General features: G+C 32.5%; 1 protein-coding gene across 1 annotated transcript in view; it reads right to left on the reverse strand.

The window, feature by feature from the left end:
- Mad1 (Mitotic arrest-deficient 1) overlaps positions 1 to 17,299 on the reverse strand; it is a 45,383-nt gene extending 28,084 nt beyond the window's left edge. The window contains exons 1-4 of the mRNA XM_075368651.1: positions 16,743 to 17,299; positions 16,351 to 16,523; positions 8,770 to 8,937; positions 4,442 to 4,648 (exon numbers count right to left, since the gene is read on the reverse strand). Of these exons, the coding sequence (XP_075224766.1) occupies positions 4,442 to 4,648; positions 8,770 to 8,937; positions 16,351 to 16,523; positions 16,743 to 16,992 (798 nt within the window). The 5' untranslated portion in view covers positions 16,993 to 17,299. The remainder of the gene's footprint in view (positions 1 to 4,441; positions 4,649 to 8,769; positions 8,938 to 16,350; positions 16,524 to 16,742) is intronic.
- Positions 17,300 to 20,532: the final 3,233 nt, after the last annotated feature.

The following is a 20,532-nucleotide window of genomic DNA, read 5'->3' on the forward strand; positions in this document are numbered from 1 at the left end:
CACAAATTTCTTGTGAGAATGTATACGCTCCCACGAGCCCACAATGACATCACCGTCTGGCTATCCAAACCATATCAGACATCAACAAACAAAATTTTCAACAACGTATGAAAGAATTACAATTACCTTTTTTATTATGTTTAATTCATTAAAGCTGGACAGCAGGAAATTTTTTTATTATCTAGAAATATAAGATTAATAACTAAATATAAACTGTTCTTAACCCACAAAATTTAGAATGGTTACAATCAGATGACCGAGTAAATGGAGCCATAAAAGAGCAGGTGAGGGCAAAAGCCCTGGTGAGGATCTTAAAGGTATTAAGGGTTGTCCTTCAAAAAAAGTTCACAGTCATATTATGTCATTCCCTTGAAAAGTCATTAAATGAGGAGGCATAATGAAAATAGAAAGTATCTTTGCGAGTTTCTAAATTTAAGAAAAATGTATATGTTGTATGTGGACTTCTGAGAACAGGCTTCCTGTCAAAGAATACAACTACAAATATATCTTTAATACAAAGTTTAACCTTCACTTCTACATACCAAAAAAAGACACTTGCAAGAAATGCGATGTTTTTAAAATACAAATTAGTAACACTAACTTAAACACAGACAAAAAGACAAACCTAGAGACTGTACACGAGTACCATCTTAGAAAAACCGAACATGCAAGAGGATGCATGTCAAAAGATGCTGAATATGGTGAACAAAAATCCTGACACTTAACGTATGGTACACCAATATATAATACGAAAGGTAAAGTCGATAGATGGGTGGAATGTATTGAATTATACAGAGGAAATGAATTAGAAAATGGTGTTATAGAGGAAGTTGAGGTGGATGAAATGGGAGAAACAATACTGAGATCTGATTTAAGAGAGCATTAAAAGATTTAAATGGCAGAAAGGCTCCTGGAATAGATGGAATACCTGTAGAATTACTGCGCAGTGCAGGTGAGGAAGCGATTGATAGATTATGCAAACTGGTGTGTAATATTTATGAAAAAGGGGAATTTCCGTCAGACTTCAAAAAAAGTGTTATAGTCATGATACCAAAGAAATCAGGGGCAGATACATGTGAAGAATACAGAACAATTAGTTTAACTAGTCATGCATCAAAAATCTTAACTAGAATTCTATACAGAAGAATTGAGAGGAGAGTGGAAGAAATGTTAGGAGAAGACCAATCTGGCTTCAGGAAAAGTATAGGAACAAGGGAAGCAATTTTAGGCCTCAGATTAATGGTAGAAGGAAGATTAAAGAAAAACAAACCAACTTACTTGGCGTTTATAGACCTAGAAAAGGCATTCGATAACGTAGACTGGAATAAAATGTTCAGCATTTTAAAAAAATTAGGGTTCAAATACAGAGATAGATGAACAATTGCTAACATGTACAGGAACCAAACAGCAACAGTAATAATTGAAGAACATAAGAAAGAAGCCGTAATAAGAAAGGGAGTCCGACAAGGATGTTCCCTATCTCCGTTACTTTTTAATCTTTACATGGAACTAGCAGTTAATGATGTTAAAGAACAATTTAGATTCGGAGTAACAGTACAAGGTGAAAAGATAAAGATGCTACGATTTGCTGATGATATAGTAACTCTAGCCGAGAGTAAAAAGGATTTAGAAGAAACAATGAACGGCATAGATGAAGTCCTACGCAAGAACTATCGCATGAAAATAAACAAGAACAAAACAAAAGTAATGAAATGTAGTAGAAATAACAAAGATGGACCACTGAATGTGAAAATAGGAAGAGAAAAGGTTATGGAGGTAGAAGAATTTTGTTATTTGGGAAGTAGAATTACTAAAGATGGACGAAGCAGGTGCGATATAAAATGCCGAATAGCACAAGCGAAACGAGCCTTCAGTAAGAAATATAATTTGTTTACATCAAAAATTAATTTAAATGTCAGGAAAAGATTTTTGAAAGTGTATGTTTGGAGTGTCGCTTATATGGAAGTGAAACTTGGACAATCGGAGTATCTGAGAAGAAAAGATTAGAAGCTTTTGAAATGTGGTGCTATAAGAGAATGTTAAAAATCAGATGGGTGGATAAAATGACAAATGAAGAGGTGTTGCGGCAAGTAGATGAAGAAAGAAGCATTTGGAAAAATATAGTTAAAAGAAGAGACAGACTTATAGGCCACATACTAAGGCATTCTGGAATAGTCGCTTTAATATTGGAAGGACAGGTAGAAGGGAAAAATTGTGTAGGCAGGCCACGTTTGGAATATGTAAAACAAATTGTTAGGGATGTAGGATGTAGAGGGTATACTGAAATGAAACAACTAGCACTAGATAGGGAATCTTGGAGAGCTGCATCAAACCAGTCAAATGACTGAAGACAAAAAAAAAAACGTATGGATTTGTAGAAAACTTTACCATTTCCTGTCATCACTGTGTCAGACGCTTACTATATGAGAAACATGTAATGTTATAATCTAGGAATTCATAACCTTAGTACCTACTGTGATATATTTTATTAATGGGATGAGACAGTTGCATCAAGAAGATCACAGGAAATTCCCTCATTTTTATTGAAGCACATTTAATTGCATGCAAGTATTAAAAAAAAAAATGTTGTGATTTATAGTGATATGTACTCAGGCCAAAATTGTAATCTTAATGTAATGTTAGCACTGTGAAATTTTTATAAATCAATGAAACAGAGACTGAGATAATAACAGAAATTCTTCAGTCACTCTTACATGCCTAATGATTCAGATTTTGCAAGTGTGGAATTAGCAGCTATGAGGAAAGTAATTTATGTGCCATAGCAATGGCATGAGATTATGAAAATATGTTGTTGTACAAAATAAATTCACAGTCTGTGGAATAAAAAATGAAGATTTCTTTTATTTTTCAATTTTAGAAAGATACATGAGTAAGAACAAAATAACAATCAGCAACCACCTGTTAATTGGTTAAAAATGCAGTGGATAAGGTTAAACAAATATAAAACTTATGAGATTTTATATAAGGAAACACTTTCAGACATTTTAAAGTTTGAAATTTTAAATATGAAGCCAACTGGAAGAAAATAAAGACCACTGCTTTTCCAAAACGTTCCATAAGAAAAGTTATATATTAGCATAAGGCCAATTGGAAAATTGAAGAAACGTGATCTGATGTCCTTATTGAAGTTTATACCACATGTGTATCACAGATTTGCTCACTACTTCTGTAGAAGATGAAATAGGACTACTATGAGAAGAAGACACTGAGGAGGAAGAAGAAGCAGCAATGCCGGAAGAAGAAACAGAATTTGTCTCTCCTGATTAAAGAGAAGGGTGATGGTAAACTTTGATCATTTAATGTGTATTTTTCAATATTATTTTTTTAAACATGCTTTTGTTATGAAAAATGGACTTAACCCACTTATATAAAACCACTTAAAACATCTTATCCCTTAAAAGTATTGCAGCAAGTTTTGTTTAATAGCAATAAAATGAAGTGAACAACACAATGCTGATTGTTACTTGTATTGTAACCTGTCAAACAATAAATTTGATAGCGGTACAAGTCATTTATTTAAGTCCTGGTTTTTATAAAGGCCTTAAATATTAAAATTATAGATCATACATACAATAGATATTTTGATATTTGTGAATAAATTTTAGATAACAAATCACTAAGTCAGTGACGGTAGATTTTTTTTATACAAAGTTCGGCAAAAGTCCAAATTACTAAAAATGGTAAAAAGTTAACTTACACCACTCTCATACCAACCAGCTCACATATATATATATAACTTCCTTAAAAAGGAAGTGTAAGGAGTTTCACTAAAAACTGAAAAGCTATCCTAAATCTATTACAACTTTTGATAAATATTATTACCAACAGTAACACAAAATATAATGTTTGTTACCAATAATAAAACACAATTTTTGGACCCTTACATTGAAGTTTTTTTTATTTTAAAACTTGGCAGGGTTACATTTTAATTACAGATATCCAGTGAAATATGGCACATTCAGTCAGGGATTCTCAACAAGTTAAAAAATCTGCATTATAAAACTAGAGATAAAATACGAAAAGAAAAGTTAATTTTATTGATAAAACGTAAATATGTAAGGTGCAAAATATAGATGTAAAGTGTTTAATGCTGTAACATTATATTATAGTAAATGGGATAATGCAACAGCTTCTACACATGCATGTGAGAATACAGTGAAGCATTCCAAACCCATTTTATTATAATAAGCGAGTTAAACTATCAACTACAACTATAATGGGCTTCTTCTAGACTGTACTATTTGGAATTAAAAATGATTTAAACAAAAGCTTCTCTGTCAATTACATTTGAACCTAACACAATTGATTTACTGAATTATATAATATTTTTTTGTTTTTATATATTTAAAAAAATATTTAACTGATGATAAACCTTAACAAGGGATAAATTACTTAAAACATATTTAAAATAATTAAGAACCTTCACACGCTGTGACAGTGAAGAAATTTTTGCTTTATCTGACTCCCATAAACGAGATTCAGCACGTTTTTCATTAACTTCCTCTTGTAATTTTTTCATCATTTCTTTACTGGCTGACAATTCTTCTTGAATATCAGCTACTAACTGTTCAGTCGCTTCTAATTTTCTCTCTAGCTGCGACACTTTATCTCCTGAAGAAGAATCAAGCTGAAATTAAAAAAATTAATATTAAAAATAATTAAGACAAAACATATGTAAATTTGTTGATGTAGTATTGTATTTTACGCACTACAATATCAAGAATACTGTGCAGATCTACAAAACACATTTCTAAACAAATACACTAAGTGAAGCTGCTGAATAATTTTAATTATCAACTAATCAAACAGCTATGATCTAGACTCAAATTATTTTCTTCTCTTATGACTCATATAGTCAAAAACTAAACAGGGGGCAATGACTTTTTAATTACAGATTATCAAGTTTGTATCACAATATCACACATAACACCAAAAGAAACTGCAATAAAAGTGAAATAAATAAATGATATAAATTTTAACAACAATTAAATCTTTAAAAAAAATGTTAATGGGAGTTAAATGACATGTTAATGTTACACATTTTTTATAGTAAATACAAGCCAGCTTCCATGGTAGAGTCTCAGCCATTTATCTGAAGGTCCCGGGTTCGAATCCCAGTCAGGCATGGCATTTTCACACATGCTACAAAATTTGTCATTCATCTTTGAAGCAATACCTAACAGTGGTTCTGGAGGCTAAAAAAAAATAAGTAAACATACAAGTTGTTTGATAGCACTAGTCTCTCAATATTTTATTTAATTTAACTGATCATTAAATAAAACATTTTGTGAAAATCACAAATTATTTATAGAAATAAATTAACTTGATCCAGCTCAAATTTCTTCCAGGACTATTTGTAGATAGTGAATGCCTTCAAACTGCTGAATATGAGTGTGAATAAAATTATACATGGAATAAAATTAATTTAGATTAAAGGCAACAAGCTATTCAAGTTACTAATACAAGTTTCCTACCACTTGGAAAATTTTAAATTACCACTTTTACATTTAAAATTTGTGTTTGTATAAGACATTCCTTAATCACGAAACGGTATACAATACAGTGGCTATTATTGGTTTTTAATCTAGCACTAGTTACAAAAATAAAATATGTATAACTAATATGAACAATAAGACAACTAATAATGGCTTACTATGTAAAGCTGACAGCGATAATGAAGGTATTACAATCAGCCTAGAAAAGTTTTTGTTTTTTTTAATGTATGAATGAGAGTAAGATAGTGATCAAACAATCTGATAAAATATAAATTAAGAAAAGAAGAGAGTAATTTTAATGATATCTTACCAATTGTCTATATGGAAGTGAAACTGCAGCATTGATTAGCATTAAGATGGAATGGTATAAGAGCTTTGAGTCTAATATTAGCAGTAAAAGAGAAAAAACTGACTCATGACAATATATCATAAAAGCAAATATAGTTCCTACTCAAAGCTTTTTGACAGAATTTTTCATCATCTGATGTACTTACACTAATAGAATTTATGCCTGTTTCCCTGTACTCTGCTAGTAACAACCCATGTAACATTTCCTGAAGCAAAACGCAATACAGATGTGTATTAAGTACTAAGCAAAGGCTAGGGATACTGTTAAAATTAATTTGTTTGTTACATATAGCTTAGTATATAAGATAAAACTGCGACCAAATGTAGAAAAAATACTTGAGTGGAACAGAATTGGTTCTGCTGATGAAATTTCTAATTCAAAGTATGCTAATTTTTCATCAGTAGTTCAAAGTCTAAATCTCAATTTGGGATTTTTCCCAGAGGGGAAAAGATCCCACCTCGTAGCGTGTTTGGTCGCTACACCACCCCCTCCAATCCTAGCCAAGTGTGGCTTAATCGGAAGTCATCTTCATGCCCTCAAACTGATCATTCCAGAGTGCTCAGTCCAGCCTTGTGAGATGCCACTGATGCAGATGTCCTGAGGGACATCTACATCAGTAATTTCGCCCCAGTTAAGTTTGCCTTCAAAGAAGACATCAGACACCTAATACTACCACGTAGCCCTCAGGAACTAAGCTACAAGCCTACACATAGAAGATCGAAGAAAGTCTACAGTTGTGATTGAGCATTGGTCGAGTATTGTCTGCTTTGTGCTTTTTTAAAAAAATAGTGTTCCAACTAAAAGTAATACAAGTACAGCCTAGTGCTTGGTAAGAAATGGTTCTTCATGTTAAATCATTCTTAATTAATCAGAAAAAATTAGGAAAACTGCTTCTGCTTTCAGTAAGTAACAGACTGACCATCTATGTAGTAAGTCAACTTGAAAAAATGTGAAAAGATTTAAGGGTAGCCATAGAGCAAACATCTCATTCTACATTATTACATCCAGGCATGTCAGATAAAAGTGTCTGGTAAATGTTACATTTGGATTTAAGGTAAGTAAATGTCTAAATAAAAAATTATGATACATATATTGGAACTGTCATAGTACTGTCTCCAGACTGTATAGAAACATTTTTCTGTAACACCTGTATACATTGCTGTGAAATACACTAAGCCAGTATTCATCATGTCTTGGAAAGTGAAACTGAACTCAACAAATCATCAAATTATACTATTTTCCAAGTATGTATCTACAATACAATTATTTTAAATCTACAAAAATAAAATATATTGGTGGACAAGAATACTTTTTACAGAAGGTGACTGGATTGGGTTAAACCTTTTAAATACACTATGAAGAGAAGACTGAGTGGAACTCATAAACTTTACTAGGATGACTCCATTTAAAAGTATTCCTTCAAACGGTTGAAGGGAAATAATGAAATTAAACATAAAATTTAGAGAAATATTTGCAATCCTTTTTTATTTTGGCTATGGGTATACACCTTCAAGTTGTAAGTCTGATATTCACCTTCATGATATCAAAGCAATTAATATTACAATTTGTTCCAGAAGTATGAAACTTTCATTACTTCACTGAAAGGATTTGTAAAGTTAAATAAAGAAAAAAAATAATTACAATAATCCAATAGTTATTTTTAAAAAAAACTTTGCATAAATATTACCTTGATTAACAATATTTTCAAATACATTTAGTTTATTTTCCAGTAAAAGCAATAATAAAAGTTTAAAAATTATTTACATCAAGTTTAGGCTTCTGAAACTGGATAGCGATAAACTACTGTGTAGTGATAAACTTTATCTGTACAACAGTAGAAGCTGTAAAGTTTAAAATTAATCAATGCAATGTCCATTTATATTCTAATTAGTTGGGCTAATAGTTGAGAGATATCACATTTAGATTTGCATACACAACCATTTCTGCATTTGAATTGTTCATTAAGTTTTAACTTATTGGTAAGAAAGCATACTTTTTTCTGAATTTGTTCCAATGAGATAAAGCCCTCATCCGTTAAGAGGTTATATAAGTAAATAAAAATCATATAATGGGCATATGAATTTTTGCTTACCGTATCAGCAGCACTTACATACCTAAAGGGTCACAGTATAATGCTGAATCAGACAACATGTTCATGTTACAAATAACGTAAGAATCCTATTCATCCATTTTGTTCTTTCAAAACTGGGCCAAAGCCATGTTAGTAATCCTAATTATAATTCTAGCAACACGAGGCACCACAATTCACATGCATAATTTTTTTGGCAAATGTTCCAAGAAAGACTATTTCATATAATATAGAAAAAGTGTGAAGCAGGACAAAATTAATGAATGATAAAATACATAAAATGATGACTGAAGTTCAGTAAATGTTAATGGGACTTAACTGACCTTGTGATCACAGTAACTGAGTGATGACATTTAAAATATACAAACGAGTGTATAGAAAACCATTAAATAGCACCCCAATATACTTATTTTAAATAATAAAATAACAATAACAAACACGCATGACAACATTATTACAATAATGCATTAGAGTATTAAATTAAGCAGAAGCCCCAAGTTACCTAACAGACAACTTAGCTAGGAAGTAGATTCTCCAGACAAAAAAATGCACACATGCTAACTGAGCTCCAATAAAAAAGTGACACTGATTAGCCAGGTTAATCATAATCATAATTTCCAAAAATCTTATCCAATAAAGAGAAGGATAAGACAAGAAATTTAGAATGAAATAATCAAGTCACAAGCTGTGACTAACCATAGTACTTTACAAATTTGCCCAGGACCCAGTACAGTAGTATCATTACTGTAATACCTCATCAAAGCAATTATTTTTTAATAAAGGAAAATATTTTAAAAATAACAAAAAATACATACCTCAGAAAATTTACTTTTAAGAAGCATATGTTCTTGAAGTATATTCTGATACTTCTTTTCTAAAGTTAATTTTTCTTGTTTTAAAGCACCTTGACAATCCAGTAATTCTAGCTTTGTATCAGCCTCTCGTTTACGTAATGTTTTCAAACGATGCTCTAACTCAGTTGTCTGAAAATTTATTTATACAATATTATTAAGCAACAAATGAAGTCATAAGATGAAAAAATGAATAAAAATATTAAGAAAAAACAAGCTGATCACTCACCACAGAAATGAACTCTCCAAATAACTCCAACAGAGTAATGTACTTAATATAAATGACAATTTGATAAATGCAGTTAGTTATTCATTGCTAATTAGTAATAGAGCCTTTGATTTATTAAATTATTGCAGGATTTCAGGATTTTAGGAACTAGAACTAACTAAACACACTACTAACCATGGTGGAAAGTAATGCATTTACTAATGTTGTGTATTTACACAACTGGTTAAGAATAGTAACACTTAATTACGGCAGCTAGTTAATATTTGAGAACTGATGATCAACTAGGTTTTTTGTTTTTTATAATAAATTTTGCAGTTTTAATATTTTGAAAATCACTGATTTTTTTATGTATTAAAATTTCTATAAAACAGACTGAAAATTATGAATGTGGCAGCTTACAGAACATTACATGAAGCAATTTAATAAATTTGGATAAGTTTGTTGATTACTTGCCTCTCGCACTTTTCAACAAAAATAGTTACAGTATGTTTAAAAACGTCTGATTACAGTGCAAGGAAAAGATTGGAGAATTTTTTTAGTCAAAAAAACATAAACCAAAATATTGAAAACAAATTTCAAGGCATTCGCCTTGAGAAAAGTGTCCTCGGTATTATTTATTAATGACCTCCCTCAAAATCTCAAAACATTTATTGAAACAATATAGAAAAAATTATTCAAGCAGTGCATTTAGACAAACAAAGGTGTAAAAATAAATAACTTAGTCTACTAAAATTACATAAATTTTCAGCAAGATATATAAAATATCACTTGAAAAATAAAGAAAAAAAATAATGATCATGAAAACAAATTAACCCTAAAATGGTATACCATCATGTTTACTATGCCGAATGTTTTTGTAACAGAGTTGGTATTTTTGTAGTGGCTGTACTATGCATCATAACCAACTCACCCCGACTATAAGGAAGTCAGAACAGTATAAGAACTGGTTGTCGAAGGTTGTATTCGCTCACAGAAATCCATTTAGTAACCCACTGGGTTGGTCTAGTGGTGAATGCGTCTTCGCAAATCAGCTGATTTCGAAGTCGAGAGTTCTACTGTTCAAATCCTAGTAAAGCCAGTTACTTTTATATGGATTTAAATACTAGATCGTGGATACCAGTGTTCTTTCGTGGTTGGGTTTCAATTAACCACACATCTCAGAAATGGTCAACCTGAGACTGTACAAAACTACACTTCACTTAGACTCTTACATATCATCCTCTGAAGTAATACCTGATGGTGATTTCAGGAGGCTGAACAGAAAAAAAACCATTTCGTACTTTTCAAGAAGGAATACCAATAATGTAACTTTAATAAAATCAGTGTTTTGTAAGTTTTATAAGTGCATACCAATAATAACCTAACTTTTATAAAACAAATATTATTTCTCTTATGTACATTTTTTCTCCTTTTTTTAGTAGTTTGGTGTGTAAAATGTGAACATTCAAAGAATTTCAAATGGCATTATTTTAATCTTAGAAAATGTAAAACAAGTTCAGGTTTTTTAAAGATTTTCTGTCTTTCACAATGATATTATGCTCATCTGAAATAGATTAATTTTGATAACAATAGTGATACTTATGACGGTATTGATAGAGAGGAAGAGGATGACATATTTGTTTATTCTTGTACTACAAGTCATCATGTAAAGATATTTGTTTTGATGAAATTTGTCCTGCTAAGAAATAGAGTAAAGTATTAAAGCAGGTTCCAGTTGCCAATTCATAAAAAAGCTCTCTATATTATAGAGTGCCTACTGGACTTTCAGACATTCTGTCTACATAAAACCAGGCAACTTCACAGGTTTTTAAACACCCAAGAAGTAAACCTACATTTATAAATATTAAAACAGACCTAATACAAGTCATGTTTACAAAGGTCAAGATCATCATAACCATTATGAACGTTATCGGTAGGCCAATTACAGTCTGATCCATTATCATTGACCCAACCAGTTGCTCTCATAATTGCTCCCTCCATCTTTTCTTCAGCTATCCCCCATTCATCTCACACCAACTGATCTATAATCCCAAGCAATCCTTGGAATCCTATTTTCAATCTATTCTGTCGATATGACTCGTCCGCTGCTACCTACTTTTTGTAATCATGCTTCCAATGCTGAAGATTTTTAATTGCGGATGTATTGTACCGTTACAGATATGATCCTTCAATGAAATACCTGACACCCTATGCAAAAATTTCATTTCCAAAGATTCAATTCTTCAACTTTGATGTGAAGTAAGAGTCCAATTCTCAGAACCATACAGCAAAGCCACCAACATAATTTTGTAAAATTGAATAACTGTTGCCTTTCTTACTCTACCAACAAGAGTACTTTGCATGATGCCTAGTGGCTTCTAAAATCTATGCAGCTTATTATCAATATCTTCCAATTAAAAAAAAAGACAAATGACAACCCAGATAAGCATATGCAGTTAATAGTCTAATATTTCATTATTTATCACTATCTTTGTACACACAGGTTCCTAACATACGAATCCCATACCTTTGTCTTCTTAGTCGACATCTCCAAATTATATCGGCTTAGTATGGTATGTAACCTAAATACCGCCAATTGCAAATTTGCCTCTGAACTGGCCAGAACCACCTGGTCATCCATAAACAACATTGTGTCCAGAGTTAAACCATTAATCATAAAATGATATTTTAAAACTTGTTGCCAATATTCAACAGCAGCGTCAAAGTATAAATTAAATAATGGAGGTGATAACTGACACCCCTGTCCGACCCCTTGATTTATTTCATGCATTCTTCCACTAATCTGATCATCCAACTTAATATAAATTTGGATATTATAATATAGTCTTTGTATTGTCCTAATCAAATGTTCTGGAACCCATTCCCTTTTAAAAACTTCCCACAGCTTCAAACGAGTCACCTTTTGTGGCACAAAAGCAAACTAGGCATAAAAGCTTTTGTGTAGCATCGAAAGCTACAAACATTGGAATATTAAATTCACAGTGTTTCTTTATCAGTTGTCCCAGTGCAAATACAGTCATGTAGAATTTTATATACCTTCCATGGACATCATGTTCAATATCACTCACTGTCCTCTAAGAAATCTACTTTGTTCTTTCCCAAATCTCACTTCAGTACCCTTTAATCTAGTAATTATTATTTTAGCATAAATTTTATGTCCAGCATTCAGCAAGCATACACCCTCTTATAACTATCACAGTCTTGCCTATTGCCTCTTCAAAACAGGTATTACCAGAGATTCCATCCGAGAGTCTGGTAAACTTTCCAACTTCCAGCAACTAATATAGAAGAAACGTAATCTCAACTTGAATCCCAATGATTTAATAACCTCCTTATTCAATTTGTAAGGCCCTGACACTTTCCTATTTCTGCAGATTTTGGAGCTCCTTCATCATAAGATCAATAACATTTGTGTCATTTTGCATATTTATGACATTACCCTCTCCTGAAAATAATTTAACACTCTCTCTTCTGAAATTGTATTAACTTTTAAAGTATCCTTATTTCCTGAGTTTAACCAGTTTAAAATTTTATATATCTTCCCCTGCCTTCCACGCACATCATTTTCAATATCATTCACAAATCATTCCTATCCCTCCTTTTACATTTTTGTATTTCCTTCTTCATAATAGCCAATTTCCTACTGTAATCACTATGATTTTGTCCAGTAAATATTTTAAGGAAGTAGTTTTTTCTTCTAAAAGAGTAATAGTTATATCTTCATTACAAAACTGAAGTCTTTTCTTGCTGCCCTTCTTTTTCCTTTTACAAAGAACTTCTGAAGCTGTTTTAACAATATAGCTAACATCTCTTCCCACTCTATATTAATATTAAAATTACATGGCAAAAACTGAAGATATTATGCTTGTTATGGTCCCTAATACTTAATCATCAAGTAGATTAACTTGATGGTATCAAGATTAACGATGATTGGTAGTCTTTAACTAGACTACAGACTTAAACCCACCAGGTCGGTCTAGTGGTTAACGCGTCTTCCCAAATCGGCTGATTTGGAAGTCGAGAGTTACAGCCTGCAAGTCGTAGTAAAGCCAGTTATTTTTACACGGATTTGAATACTAGATCGTGGATACTGGTGTTCTTTGGTGGTTGGGTTTCAATTAACCACACATCTCAGGAATGGTCGAACTGAGAATGTACAAGCTACACTTCATTTACACTCATACATATCATCCTCATTCATCCTCTGAAGAATTATCTAAACGGTATTTACCGGAGGCTAAACAGGAAAAAGAAACGACTACAGACTTAACTAGACAACAAGATTAACTGTTGTCTTTTACAACACAAGATAATGCTATTTTTGATCGTAAAAGAATTCATATCATATCATATCATAACCACGATACTCTAGTGTTTTGAATGAAAGGAAATAATTTAAAATTCACTATTATATAATTAACAGTCAAGAGACTCCCTCGTACTACCTATGTGTATTTATGTATATGGGACATTCTTTTACAAACCGAACACCTTTCTGACTGACACATTTTTGATTTAGCTAAAACTTTTTTTACGTGTTCTATACGACAAAAAAAGATATACCTATTCGAGGATTTTTTTCTTTTCATTTTTTTGGAAAATAGAAAGGATTGAAAATTTAAGAATTTGGTGATTTTTGGCTTGTAGTATATTTTTAAAAAATTCATAACTCTGGTTTTATTTGAGCTACAGATTTCTTTTTTTTTTCATTTTAAAGGTAAAAGAACGAGCTTTAATAAAAAAGTACCAGAAAAAAAATTATTTACAAATTGAAATTGTTATAAACAATTAAAATGTTTAAATCTATTTTTAGCAATTGCCCCCCTCCCTCAACGTAACAAGTTTTTAATATTTCTATCGTGTTCTCTGTCAAATTTCCTTTAGAAAGCGCTTTTTTTATCGATGGGGAAATAATTATTACTATATGAAAAAAATTAATCTAGCGCGGTTCGTCACATCGACGCGCGGGTCACAGCGCATGCTACTGATTCGCACGAGGAGTACTGACAGAGCGGAAACGCACAATACGCAGCTGATTCGATGAACGCGCTAGATTAATTAATTTTTACTATATATTATATAGAAATAATTATTACTATCCGTGTAAAAATAGCTGGCTTTAATATTAATTAATTTTTTTATTATATTCTTGGATATAAAGGAAAAGTTAAAAGATATCCAAGAATCTGAACCATAGGATACACCCATGATGGGTGTATCCCATCCATGGGATGGTCAAGTCCACAAAATCAAGAATCCAACTGATTCTATTGCATCTCTTGGTGTACCTGCTCCTACTAATGTCTCAGCTCTACACAGTTACTCAGTTCCTGCAGCTGCTCCTGCTTCTGCTGGTACTTCCATTTCTATTATTTCTGTTTCCACTTCGGCAAATGGCACATGTATTCCTTGCATTGTAAAAGGTAAAAACAGGTATCCTTGGATAATAGAACCTCCTTCCAGAACAATAAGAGCTGTGGCAAGGAATATCGTCCATGTAGGCCAACATCCAAAAGATTAACGCTAACTTTATAGTTGCCTTTGCAATTAACTGATTTGTATATATCTGACGGCATTATAAATAAAGTTGTAACTTCTACCAGTCAAAATACTAAATAAACAGAGCAACTATAGCTCTCTGCAATCCTCAGTTGGTCTAGCTAACTATCTTAAAATTAAGGCATTATAATTTTATTAAAGGTTACTAGTATGGTTCAGTAATATGGATATTGAAAACTACACAAAGTGTAGTTGATGAATTAAAAGCTGATTCTAGAAAGGGAGATATAAATTTTCTGTTTTGTATTTGTATTAAGGCATAATTTATTTATGCACTTATAAATAAGTTATAACAATAATGGTAAAATAAACTAGTTTAAAAATATCTTTATTATCTTTGTGGCGTTCAGAAAGACAATCGCTTGAATGCAACAAAACTGTTTGATAATGCAAAAAGTGGTCTTTTATACAAAGCAGCTTTCTCTACAAAATGATTTCACTTTATCACTGAATGACTAAGGTTCATTGATAAGACAACCCATCAAAGGGAAGAACAAGTTTGCACTGATAAGAGATATATGAGAAGATTTTATTTCATCACTTACAAAACTATGAACCAGGGTAATAAACAATAGATGAAGAGTTCTTAGCATTTAGAGGATGTCCCTTCAATTGAAAGGTTTGACCAAATGTACAGTGTCATTTTGTGCTTCAAGAAAATCCAAGAAATGGCCCCTTTGCTTATTTTATAGGATGCTCAACATGATGACTACTAATATTTGTTTTTTTCAGTAGAAAAATGACTCTAAGGGGAGGTAATTCAACACCCAGAAAAACTTTCATGGAGGAATTACACAAGGGACTAGACATTATGGCTTGAAAAACTGCTCAAACAAATATTCCTACAATGGTGAATAAGAACTGTTATATTATCCGTTCTGAAGAGAACAGCCTTAGCCAAAAGCTGTAATGTGAAAAGAAAAACTTAGTGATTTTGCCCTTCTCAAAAAAGAATGACTACTAAATACCGCGTTAAATTTTTGAAGCCATTTTGCTTAGAGCATCGTGGAGAAATATGCAAAGACTGTATTGAAAACCAGTGAAGTTTGTGCATCACTCTGCAAGATGCACCAACAAAATCTAAGTATTATGGTTAAATAAGTATAAGAAAATTAAAAATAAATAAGCAATAATGGATCCTGGAAAGTTTACAAATATTGTGCATACAATTGCATTTAACATTTAGGTTTTAGGAGTTATTTGATAAGTTGTTTGAACAAACAAAAGTAATTTGTTTGTTTGGAGTTCATTTTTTTTTACAGCTACTTGTAATTTCAAAAAAAAAATATAAATATAAATATTTTAGTGTATTTATTTTGTTCAATTTATTACTAAATATGAATACATAGTTAAAATGTGTTCCCAGATACCTATTAAAAAGCAGAAAATTTTTTTTATACGAGATATCCTTCTAACTGCATTATGGTGGGGTCATACTGTAATTTGTTTGTAAACCTGGCTTATTTGGAGTTTGGTATAAGAGATTATCATAAATGTTTATGAATTATGATATACACACTTATGTAAATAAATAAATAAAAGTAAAATTAAAAAATGATGATGATGGCTATGTCATGATTATTAAACAAATACAGTAACAGTTGACTTGAAATTGTAGATCTAGAAAGTTTAATTTTACTAGTGTTCCTTACATTAATTTTCAAATACAATAGTTCAAATCACTGTTAAAATTTAAACATTAATTGGACAAATCAAATTAACATGTAATTTTACTAACTGAATGGTAAATAACTCACACTATATCTCTCTTTTTCCAGTGACTTCTGAAGGCTTTTCTTTTCTTTCTCAAACAGTACTAACGTTTCTTTATGTACAGTTTCCATTTGGCTAATTCTAGACTCTAATCTAACAATCTCTGATCTTGCTTCAACTAAATCTGCTTTCATTTTTCGCGATTCCCATGGGGATGCTAGAAAGTAAACAAAGCAGAAGTTATAAACATTTCTTATTTAAAAAGATATATTATGCTTCAAATACTTCCTTAAAATGCTAATAAAACACTGCTAAAAATGTAGCCCCTTAATATACAGCCTAAAATATTTTTCAAATATTCCCTACCAAAAGTCTGAAAATAATCACTACTTAACCTATAACCTACGTTATTAGAAAAATAATAAATATGACTTACCAACTAAATAGGAATCTGTCAGTTTTGGGTTTTCTGGCGTATCACTTTCAACCTTTCTTTTCTTAACGTACAAATTTTCAGTCTCATTAAAAAATGAATCGTCAAAATCTAACTTCACAGGTTTTGGTAAACTTTTAGAATCATGATCTCCCAATCCAGGAAAATTTATGGCACTAATCCTTCTTCCTGGAATACTATCAGTCCTAAAATCATGAAGGATTTTATTAAAACTAGAACTACGAGAATCCATCGCATTAAAAATATTAAAACACGCGTCTTAAAACCAAATCTACTTAACCAATTCTAATCGCATTGTTTTCAAACCGACCAAACTAACGACGTTAATAGGACTTGCTAACGACAACCATCGATATTGTGCCCGACAACTTTAAAGGCCTAACTTGACTACAACATTCAGATAAAATGACTAATTTTGATCTATATTTTATTGTTTAGTAAAATGTAAATTCCTTTTTAACTTTCACAATAATATGATAGGTTCACTAATTACTTGTAGTCTGTCATAATTAGAACAACAATAAGATAATGTTCTACTGCTTAACAGTAGACATTTTGTTAATCATTTTTCAAAGTTAACGAATTGTAACGATTAGAATCGATATTCCAATTCGATATGGTAAACAGGATACATGTAACTACTTTTAAACCAACAAATTAAAAAGAAATATACAATTTCGCTTAAAAATATTAATTTTTGTTTTGTATAAAATAGGTTTAAGTGGCCGTTTTCTAATTATAACTAGCATTTAAAAGAGCTGTACTAGAATCTTAAAAACGTGATTACTGACACTGAACATATATGTCTGCTAAGTATAAGCATCATTTCAATATGAATAGATCACAATTGTATTACTTTTAACTGTTACTAAGATTAAGCAAAAATACAGTTACACAACAACCCATCATTTGTTAGATTAAAAACTTAATGTAATTTAAATTAAATTCCTATGATCTTTTCCAAATAGAGACCCTCTTCTTCAACCTTTTCATTCTTTTTTCCTAAAACAATACTCACCATTTTAAACAAAACTTTAAATAATGTCAGGAATATTTATTAATAACTTAATTTATATTCACTATTTAAATCCAGAGACATCTTTTGGTTAAGTAAAAAAAAAATACATTAATTAGAATTTCCAAATTGATTAAATATTATAATTACTTGGTTATAAGAATAAATAAATATCTAGAGAAATACAAGACTAGTATGTTGCCTTTGAGGCCAATTTAATGTTATAAAGATTAAAATGAAATTATGAAGAACACATTTATCATATTATTTTGTTATTACATAATTACTGGTCCAAAAAACATGAATAATTTATATAACGCATGATACATATGAATGTAAAGAGTGCTCAATAGATGCTCAATAGATATTTCAAGTGGAGGCTCAAACTAATCCTCTCAAGGCAGTTTAACTGTATTTCAAATAAACAACCAAAATAAAAATTGCCATTAAGTAAATGGATTAAATATCACTTACATAGTGTAAGAGATACTAATTCTCTTACATAATGTATCATCTTACATAATGTAACAGATGAAAACTTGTTTATGAGAAACATTGAAAATATGTTAGAATTACTTCTGAATATGTCCAAAGGTAATAAGTGTAATTACTTCAATAGTGTCTGAAAGAATAATACCTGCTAAAAGTTTACTGGTATTGGATTGAGCCTAGTACTAATGCCTTTAAAACTAGTGTTGTATCACTGTCCTTATAACTATCCATTCACTCCTGGTGAGTGCAACAGCTTCTGGATAGGATTTAGAGATACCTCCAGAGTAAACAGAGCTCCAGATTCAGGTCACTATAACCTAAATTACTTGGATCAGAGCAGGCTGCAGTGCAAGTTTGCAGCTGCATTACAGGGGTTGGAGGGGCGCATAGAGCACAGTGAGTAGGTGGAATTGGTGGCTGAGCAATTTGGCCAGGGCATCTCAAGACTGGCTGCGACAGAGTTCTATGGTGGCCTAGGCCAATGAACAGAGTCTTGTACAGTGGCCAGTCCACTGATTAAATAATGCCTGGAACCGACATGACCCCCGCTTCTGAGGGACTGTCTGTTAACCGCAGGTGTAAACTCGGGAAAAGGCGGTGGTCCGCTGATATTAGTGTGTTGCGCGCAAGAGTTAGATCTGCTAGGAAACTTAGATTGCATGAGGAATATCTCCAGATCTACTGGCACGTTCATGGAAAATACGTTCATTCCATTAAGGAAGTCAAGCTCCAATGCTGGCAGGAATCTATGCGCGGGATGCAGGGGTCCCTGTCAGTTTGCAAAATCATGTTACCGGCAAAGCTACTACGCACTCTATCAAGTGTTAAAGGTGTTACCCTCTTTCCTGAGGGTAAAGCATAAGTCGGCGTTCGAGCGGGGGTAACACCCTTCCCTGGCGTGCAGGCTGTGGATCCGTAGACATTAACAGGTTGGTTTCTCGAATGGCACTGAAAAAAGCACCGGCAATTGACCCAGATATTTTTCATCATCTGCTGCCTGTTATAAGAGAGCCACTTTGCAGACTATTCTCGGCGTACCTTAGCTGGGTTTTTTCTGACTTGTTGGAAAGCGACCTTAGTGCGGGTGCTCTAAAAATCTGGAAAGGATCCTAGTGAGGTCGGTAGTTATCGACCTTAACGGTTCTCAGCCTCTTAATGGTTCTCGGAGAGTTGCTTGAAAGGATGGTTGTGGAACGGCTCCGGGAAAACATCGATATGAATGGTTTTTCTAAATTGAACTCAATATAGCGTGGAAGGGGTTGGCATCGAGAATTGTATCTTAAGTGTTCTTGCCGAGGTGGAAAGCGCCGATTGTAAATATCTCTAGGCAATGACATCGGGGCAGCATTTTCTTCCTTGTGTTGGAGTTCTGTCCTCTTATGTGTTGGAACGCCGCAATGTTCCCGAAGCCTTACAGGCCGTTGTGCGTCACTATTTGTCTAACCGCACGGCTCTTTTTATGGATACGCGCCTAATTGTGGAAAAGTCAGTGACCAAGGGAAGCCCGCAGGGTTCTGTTCTCGCTACTTTCCTATGGAACCTGATTTTTGACGGATTTCTGGGACTGACATTCCGAAAAGGGGTCACGGCCAGGCTTTCGCCGACGACTGTCTTCTCTTATTTCGTGGTAATTCACTATCGCAACTAGAAGAAAGAGCGCAAGCAGTATTGTCAGCTGTAGAGGGCTGAATGGACAGTCAAAATTTAAAGATTTCTGTGCTCAAGACGAAGTATGTGCTTTTTAAGGCCGCAGACAAATTATCGTACACTCGTAACCCTTACATTAAATATAAAGGCTGTGTAATCATCAGTCGAGTAAGAGTTGGCAAGTACCTAGGTGTACTGTTTTATGAAAAGTTACTGTTTAGCAACCATATGAAACAAGTAGCGGCGGACGCTGTCTCTGTGATGCATAAGATTATTGTTGGTTAACTGGAATTTCTCCCACCACCACCCCATTCGGTCGCCCTAGAGCATAGACCAAATATCAGTGACAAGAAACGGCTACTGTGCCACTAAAAACGGTTTAGCGACCCAATTCCTTAAAGCTCCTACTGAGCTACCTATCAGCGTGAGCGGATTAAGCAGGGTGCTATTCACCACCCGCTTATGTGTCCCAGCCGCTCACTTGTCAATACTAAAACTAGATCGGGGAGGCGCACTCCTTGTTACTAATAAAACATAAATAGTTATAAAATAAAAAGACAGCAATTTAGGCTGTCACGCCTCGGTCGCTGAATGTCAGCTAGTACCTGCCCACCATTT

The sequence above is a fragment of the Lycorma delicatula genome, chromosome 6 (genome assembly GCF_047948215.1).
Source record: "Lycorma delicatula isolate Av1 chromosome 6, ASM4794821v1, whole genome shotgun sequence".
In the NCBI taxonomy this organism is placed as follows: Eukaryota; Metazoa; Arthropoda; class Insecta; order Hemiptera; family Fulgoridae; genus Lycorma; species Lycorma delicatula.